General features: G+C 41.4%; 2 protein-coding genes across 7 annotated transcripts in view; one reads left to right on the forward strand and one right to left on the reverse strand.

The window, feature by feature from the left end:
* EIF2AK4 (eukaryotic translation initiation factor 2 alpha kinase 4) overlaps nucleotides 1–1641 on the forward strand; it is a 75322-nt gene extending 73681 nt beyond the window's left edge. For all 5 annotated transcript variants that reach the window (XM_030559428.1, XM_030559429.1, XM_030559432.1 and 2 more), the window contains one exon: nucleotides 1301–1641. In XM_030559428.1, the coding sequence (XP_030415288.1) occupies nucleotides 1301–1358 (58 nt within the window). In that variant the 3' untranslated portion in view covers nucleotides 1359–1641. The remainder of the gene's footprint in view (nucleotides 1–1300) is intronic.
* A 2514-nt stretch (nucleotides 1642–4155) lies between these two features.
* SRP14 (signal recognition particle 14) lies at nucleotides 4156–7706 on the reverse strand. 2 transcript variants are annotated; one of them, XM_030559434.1, is made up of 5 exons: nucleotides 7601–7705; nucleotides 6674–6746; nucleotides 5985–6097; nucleotides 5123–5155; nucleotides 4156–4701 (listed from the first exon to the last, which is right to left on the reverse strand). In XM_030559434.1, exons 1-5 carry the CDS (start codon nucleotides 7622–7624, stop codon nucleotides 4612–4614), a joined length of 333 nt encoding a protein of 110 aa, XP_030415294.1. In that variant the 5' UTR covers nucleotides 7625–7705; the 3' UTR covers nucleotides 4156–4611. The 2 variants fall into 2 exon arrangements, with proteins under 2 accessions (XP_030415294.1, XP_030415295.1); XM_030559435.1 differs by having other exon boundaries at nucleotides 4666–4756; nucleotides 7601–7706.
* Between the last annotated feature and the right edge of the window lie 605 nt (nucleotides 7707–8311).

The following is an 8311-nucleotide window of genomic DNA, read 5'->3' on the forward strand; positions in this document are numbered from 1 at the left end:
CCCTCAGCATAAATGCAGAAAATAAATGTGTAGAAGAAAATAATTTATAACTCAAAATACCTGGTTTAACTTTTCATTGACCATTTCATTCTCTTAAAAATTGAATATTTCAAAGTTAAATATTAACTTTCTGTGCATTTTGTTGAGAGCCACTCTTCCCTCTCCAACATGAGAGCAGTACTCAGTTACCTTTGGTGAGCCATTCAATGAAACTAGAATTTGGCTTTCTAATAATAGTGCCTTTCAGTACTGGAGATATCAAACACTTTAGAAAACAATGACACCGTCCCTAATAATGCATTAACAGCACAGGCAAATTCCAGTATTCCTCAACAGCTTGTAAAGCTTTGAATACTAAAATCCTAGGACTGCACTCTCTCCTTTAGTAGACTTCCAGAGGATCTTCTGTTAACTTTTTTTAGTTGTTTAGATAACACTTCCACACTCAACCTCTACTTTATATGAGGAGAAAAAACTAAATTTGAGACAGAACCTTATCAGAAAAGAAACTTAATTATATTAAAGTTGAGTGTAGAGGTGCTCCCAACTTGATTCTTTGCCACTTAGCTGCTATTGAAAGCCAGTAAAATAGTGTTTAAGCTACTGAAAAGTGAGAAGTTTTATCAATCCTTACCTAGCCCTTTTAAGTTCAGGTGTTTTTGCAACACACACGCACTAAGCCTTTCACAAATAGTCAGCAGGTTTCCAGTATTCCACTTCTTTGAAGTGTTGACATTCCATTAAATTATATGCTACCTGTCCCCAACAATGGTGCAAGTTGTTCTACATAAATTAGATAGCCCCTTGCATGGTCAAAATTAAATCTCTCTCCCCTTCTGCCTAAGTGGAAGAAAATTTAATTCTCTGTTCTAGAATTCAAAGCCATAGTCATCTGGAAACATTAAGGGATGGAGATAATTTTTATTTAGGGTAGCAAAAAGAGGTATAATGAGGAAAGGGTTGAAATTAGGAGTAAAAATTTAGGCTAAATTTTAGGAAAAGCTTTGACAGTGATGTCTGTTCAGGGAAATTGTAGCAATACCATTACTTGGATCCTTTTAAAATAAGTGGACATAACACAAGAAAAATTAATTAGAACAATCCTGCATTTACAGCAGGATTGACTGATGATGTACAATAAGATCTTTCCTATCTCTAAGCTCTTAGTGTCTTAGAGTAGATTATGGCCTCTGAATTCTCCTGTCTCTAGACATTACTATTTTTGGAGGGTTTAGAATGATCACTGACTTACTCTGTTCTCTTGGAGGTAAATTCTAACACTGTCCTTTTTCCTCTACAGAATTCCTGTGCTTATCCTGTACTCTTATCGAGATGACTACTACAAAATTCTGTTTTAGTTCTAAATTCTGTTGGTGGGACTCTACCAAAAGATTCATAATCTGGAACCATTAATTAAATGTGAAATAATTGTTGCACATTCATTATGACTTTTGATATAGGAATATATTAAACACTTCATGAAATTTCAGTAAGCTGCGATATAAAGAGACTTGGGCAATTACTGCCTTTATTTTTTTAGTGTGTAGTAGCCAGCTTCATACTTTGCATTTTTATATGTAAAATGTATTAAAAGTGTCATAAAAAAGTTCAAAATAAATGTTAAATGGTCATGTTTCTTAATGCACAGTCAGATTACTGAAAAGACATTGTACCTTACGCTTCTAAGCTTCTTTCATGTAATAGTATTTGCTTGCACAATATCAGTGTTAAGCAAGGGAAATGGATGGGAAAGTGAAACTGACTCAGCAAAAGAATTGCAGAGCTGTTCCAGAATGTCTATAACTTGCAGCTGCCTTACTACATCAGTTAATGCTGCAGCCTACTGAATAGTACTATAACTAAATTTATTTTTAAAAAAGCTAGTTTAAGTAAGTAGCCAGTGTTTTTCAAATATGTATGGCATCAATCATCAGTATATGGGATAAAAACCCCACAAACATTCTTCAAATAAGGGGTCTTACAATCCTGTGGTATAACATATTCACTTCCTGTGTAAGCCAGCTGCAGATGGTGGAGGAGCAAGAATCAGTTGGAATGAATTTTACAACACTAATATAAAGCAGGTTTCCTTTGAAAATAAATACCACTGTGTCCCAACAGCTTAAGTACAGAGAGAAAAGCAATAAAATCAGGGAGGGAGAAGGAGTGTGTTTTAGGAATGATTTTTAAAAGTAAAAGGTATTAAGTGGACTTAAGATACCCCAGCAACCTTAACTTTACCCCCTCCCTGCCCCCCCATGCATCTAGAGGGGAGTTTTCTGATGGTTAGACCCACCATTTCCACTCTGCTCTCATTGGCTCTCATTGCTCTTCCTTTATATGGCCGCAGTGACAGCCTCTTCTCTCAGTTCTGAGATTTGGCTGCAGGAAGGACCAATTTCAGGGGAAGTCTTGGCCCAGAGCATACTCAGTACAGGCAGCAAAATTCCTTAAGTATGCTGCTAACATGCCTCTAGGCATGTCCAGTGGTGACTGTTAGAGGCTTATAACTAGGGCTATCAATCACAGTTAACTCAGGCAATTAAATGAAAAAATGAATCACAATTTATTGGGAGTTTTAATTGCACTGTTAAACAATAAAATACCAATTGAAAAGTATTGAATATTGTGGCTTTTTTCTACATTTTCAAATATTTCAATTACAATACAAATATAAAGTGAGCACTGTAAACCTTGTATTCTATATACATTGGCACTGAACAATAGTATTTTTCAATTCACCTAATACAAGTACTGTAGTACAATCTCTTTATCATGAAAGTTGAATTTAGAAATGTAGAATTGGGGACAAAAAAAAAACCGCATTCAAAAATAAGTTTTTTGTCCCCAATTCTACATTTGTAAATTCAACTTTCATGATAAAGAGATTGTACTACAGTACTTGTATTAGGTGAATTGAAAAATACTATGTTTTTTACAGTGCAAATATTTGTAAATCAAAAACAAATATAAAGTGAGCACCATACACTTTGTATGCTGTGTTGTAAGTGAAATTAATATATTTGAAAATGTAGAAAACATCCAAAAAATATTTAAATAAATGCTTTTCTATTAACAGCACAATTAGTCACTTGACAGCCCTACTATAACACAATCAAGGATGGGTTAAATTTCTCCAGGACAATGTAAGACCCCTCTCTGATCCCCACCACCTGCAAAGCTTCAAGTCCTTACTCCACACTATGGAGGTGCTAAAACTATTTCACTGAGAAACTAAGAATCTTTCCTAAACCACAGTTTCAGAAACAGCTAAACTGTGTTAGCTGTAACTTTCCCCACCAAAAAAAAAAAAAAAAAACTGACAGCCCCAAGCAGAAGCCCAACATGGAAAACTCAAGCCCAAAAGGTTAGCAGTGTTAAGTAAGAACAGGATCTTAGGATAGAAAGGTTTAGGCAATCCTAACTTCTTCGACTGTAAGCTCTTTGGGGCAGAGACTGTATTCTTAGTTTGTATTGTGCCTACCAGACCTTGATCCTGTTCCACAACGGGGGGTCCTAAGTGGTATGATAATATAGACATTCATCCCAGTTCCCCTTATAATTAAGCAATCCTGTAAATAAAGTTGTACCCTTAACTCTGTATTTTGTTGGGAGGGGGGGTTCTGCCACCCTAAAGTCCAGCAGCTTTCCCCATTCTGAGAGTTTCATTGACCGTAGCACAAGTACAGCATTTGGTTTGACTACACAGGTATACAGTGCCTTTCTTTAAGCTGCTTATGGTATGCCATCTTAGTCCTGCACTCAAGTGAACTTTCCAGTGCTGCAGTCTCTGCCCCTTTATTATATAGCTAGCCTTAGTATGACCCTCCTACATGCTGCTATCAAACTGTACCTTCAGCAAAGAGTGACCAGAAGAATTACACCTTCCACTTACTCAGGGGTGGGGGGAGGGCACTAGTTTTTTAGAACAGAAATTAAAGACAGCTGAGACTGCTACAAGAAAATTCCATACCTATTTATACAAGTACAAAAGGTCACTATGTATGTGCACAAGGAGGAGTTCTAATGCCCATATCACTACTTGTAAGTCGTACAAGACCTGTGTGACTGGCTGCTTGGATCCCCACTGCAAACATGGACTAGCGTATGATCAGACTAATCATTCACTAAAGACCAATACAATTACAGTAGTCATTTCAACTAAATGCACTTCTGATTGTTTATTAGGAACAAGCAAATATTACCGTTTCACAACAAAGCATCGAGATACTATATTTACAATTTTCAGAGTGGTAGCAATATAAAGTGGTAGCATTCAAAGTAAGAAGCACCAAATCCCTGAACACATTCATAAGAATGAGACTTTTACTAAAACAGTCATTGCAATTGTAACATGAAGTTCTACAGTTTACAGACTATCCTGTGTAACAAAACATGGCAGCTGAGAGTGAAAAGGTTTCAGTCTAATCTTGTGAATATTCCTGCCAAACAACAATCTACAGAAACTACCTTTTATTTTCATTTTATTTAAGTGAAGGTATTGTTCACATCTCAGTATTCTACCACCAAAAGAAAGTGTTGACTTAGGAAAAAATGGACTTTGAAGGCTAGAATGCAAGTCTTGCAGTAATGGAAAGACGTTATGTTCCATCACTGGGTTGCTTTACTTTTCTTATTTTTGCTTTTCTTGTCTTTCTTCTTCAGGCCATCCATGTTAGCTCTCAACAGGTTGGAATAGGCCTGCAATCATGAAATAAGCATCTTTAAGATAGACCAAATACTCAGAGGCAGTGCACTGGAGACAAAAATAAAAGTTATACAAAATCTCCATTTTAGATAACCTATATTTCCACACAGCTCCTTTTTACAGAATGTTCAAACTCATCAGGAAACCACCCTTTTCTTCCCCACAAGGACACAAGAGTTAAATAAGATGCTTTGGAGAATGTCATGCAAATAGAGAGACGATATACATACCAAGATATGGAAGCATCTGTCCTATAACTTAAATATTTAACCAACCAGCCCACCCACTGAGAGATGTGAAAGAGCTAGGAGAATGATTTGTAGCTTTCCATGCCTTATCTTAAATTATTGAATATTCCTCCTTACAATACAGAAGAACAAAAAGAGAAGAAAAGAGAGAACATAGGAAACTTACCATCTGGAATTTGTTTACTTCCTTTGAGCTTACCTGTGAAAAGCAAATTCGGGTGTTAAGCATAAAATACAGGAAACATTTTATCCTAGGACTAAAAATTTCAATAGACGTTTGCCTGTCAGTTAAACACCAGGTCCCACCTAGCAGCACTTATGTCTGATCAAGTGATCACATTCAATCTCATGAAGAGGTGGCACCAAAATAGGTTCAGAGACAAGATGTGGAGGGGTAACAGGAAAGTAGTCTTGGTAACATCTAGTTTTTTGGAGGACTATTCCCCCTCCTTCCACCACCAATTTAAGTCACCTCTCAGTAAAAGAGTAGCATTTCCTCTACAAACTTCAAACAGTGAACAATCCTCAGTGTAAGTCCCAAGCCAATTACATCTGCTTATTCTAGGGTGACCAGATGTCCCAATTTTAGGGTCTTTTTCTTACATAGGCTCCTATTACCCACTGTCCCCATTTTTCATGTTTGCTGTCTGGTCACCCTAGATTATTCCAGTGCCTTCCACTTCTGTCTATATTACAGACTAAATTATCCTGGCTAGTTTTTCAACATAATATACTCTTCAGATTCCTTTTCATTCATTTGTGACATTCATTCAAGTTCTCCCACAGCACATTCAAACTCTCTCAGGAACACTGACCCCGTAGCTCCAGCATCCAAATGCCCATGCTATTGTCATATGCCCAAGCTGTGACTGCTCTCAGACCTGACACTGATGGTTTATTCACCACATGTAAAAATTCCAGATAATGCTATATGAGCTAAAGTTGGCCTTCAGCCTGAATGATGCAGGCAATTATTTCATGAACAAAACGAGTTTGCACGTTCTCTCTGACCCAGATTTGCTACTTACCACTGTGCTAATTTTTTTCTTCCCATCCGTTGCTCTCAGAAGACATTTATTGTCCGCTGGCTCAAAACCTTCCACATGGCCTTTACGTGGAATGGGTTTTGTTCGACCATCATCTGTATTGAAAACCAAAGGCATGTCGTAATCTGTTCATTCATGTTTTATTAAAACAGATAAATTTTTCCAAAAACTCAGCACATCAAGAAGATGCCAGCCACCACCACCAACAACCTGTATACCACTTGCTTGTAAAAGCAATTTAGACTCCAAGACACCGTATCAAAGATTTTTCTGCACAGGTTATATACCCTGAAGCTATGCAGCATATGCCTCCCCTCAGGAACGGGTGGTGAGCTATTTTGCTGGCTCAGTTCACCTCCTCTCGACAGCATTTATAAATCTGATAAATAAAATTTCCATAATACCTCTTTTAAAACGTTCCAATGACAGCTGTTCAATATTTCATTGCAATGTTTACATTTCAAACAGTGCATCACTAACAATTTGAAAGTGAAATGACTTGACTTTTCTTTGCCTAAGCTGAGAGAAATGCAAAAAGTATACAAAGAGCATAAACCGCTAAAACTGGATTTTTTAAATTCTGATTTAATGATAACGGTATTAGGAACAGGAGAAATTGGATTAAAGGAACACTGTCCGTTTAAATCAAATATAAAGGCACTGATACTTACATTTTTTCAGTGTTATGTAAACACTCCCTGAGGTTCTGCATTTTTGAAAAAGCCTTGTTAGTTCTGTCAAGAACTGTAAATGAAAGAAGAGACTCATCTCTGGTTAAGACTGAAAGGGGGGTGGGGGCTCAATAGACAGGAAAGTTTTCTGCTAGGTGGCAAATATTGCCATTCTCAATGTAATTAACGACAGATGTCTCATTGAAGTAGCATTCTTACAACACAATGCGTCCCAGCAATTTATACACATAATTTGTATGGATTAAACCAGTGCAAGTGTTGTACGAATAAATATTTATATAGTTTCCTTCACCCAAAAGACAGAGGGAGCTAAGCTATTTACAGCAGCCCTGTTGGGAACAGTTTTTATCCACAAAGTTCTGTAAAAGCTAGAAGTTAGTAGCATCCCTATTAGCATTACTAGGTTCTTTTACAAAAGTTTAGTTTTAAAAACCGAGGAAGACATTTCAGCTCGATTTAGCCGCGCTCTTGGGCGTTTGCACAACAAGCAGAACCGCAATTTGCTGGCATGAGAGAACCTGAAAGTCAGGCCGACCCCACTGTTGTCACTGGTCCCTGCTGGGGGCAACGCCAAGGGGCAAACCAGCCCCGCGGATGGCGAAAGGGGCACTAGGGGCCGGTCTGCAGCTTCCCAGCAACCGCTGCCTGCAGCCAGCCCGACTAGCCGCGGCCGCAGCCCCGGAGCCCCGCCGGCCCTGGGGCGTATCGGCAGGGCAGGGAGCCCGTGCCCCGAGGAGCGTGTCCAGGTGGCCACTGAGCGGCGCGGCGCGGCCCGGCCCCGCGGGGACCCGCACGGGAGCGGCTCGGCTCCGCTGGACAGGGGCCGAAGGGGCGCTCGGCAGCTCCCGCCGGCCAGGGGCCCGTGGAGCGGGATGGGCCCGGGGCAGCCCCGGGGGCGGCCCGCACCTGCTCGCTCTCCAGCAGCACCATCCTGCCCACCGACCGACCCGCCGCCGCCTGCCCCGGAACCGGAAGAGCCGCTCCGAGCGCGCGGTGGGTGGGGGCGGGGCAGCTGCTCCCTGCTGCCCCCCAGGGCGCCGCCTGAGGGCGGGAGAGCGGTCGGGGGCCTGTGCTACGGGTCCCGCCTGAGCCTGTGCCGGGGCGCTGCAGCCTTGGCCCCGGGCGTCTCCCTGTCAGCCCGGCTGGGGGCCTGGGGAGCCGCCGGGTTCGCCCCCTCCGGCCCCGCACTCTCCCGGAGCTGTCTCGGGCCGGGGGGGCGCTGCGGGGGCAGGGCTGCTCCGCTGGCCCCTTTCTCTGCAGGCCCCGTCCTGGCACCCACCCAGCAGTGCCACGCCCCAGGCAACTGCTGCTGGGGTTGCCAACCGTCCGGGATTGGCCTGGAGTCTCCCAGAATTAAAGATTACTGGTTAATTAGAGACTGTCATGTGATGAAATTTCCAGGAATATGGCCCATGAAAATTGGCAACGTTACAATGCCAGATGCTTCAGCGAAGGGTGCAGGAAATAAGCAGTTATGAGTGGGGTGGGCAAACTTTTTGGGAATGGAAATTGCATGGCAGGCCGTGAATGCTCACAAAATTGGGGTTGGCGTGTAGAAGTGGGTGAGGGCTCTGGCTGGGGGTGCAGGCTCGTTTGGGGCTAGAAATGAGGCATTCA

Source organism: Gopherus evgoodei, chromosome 4 (assembly GCF_007399415.2).
Source record: "Gopherus evgoodei ecotype Sinaloan lineage chromosome 4, rGopEvg1_v1.p, whole genome shotgun sequence".
NCBI lineage: Eukaryota > Metazoa > Chordata > Testudines > Testudinidae > Gopherus > Gopherus evgoodei.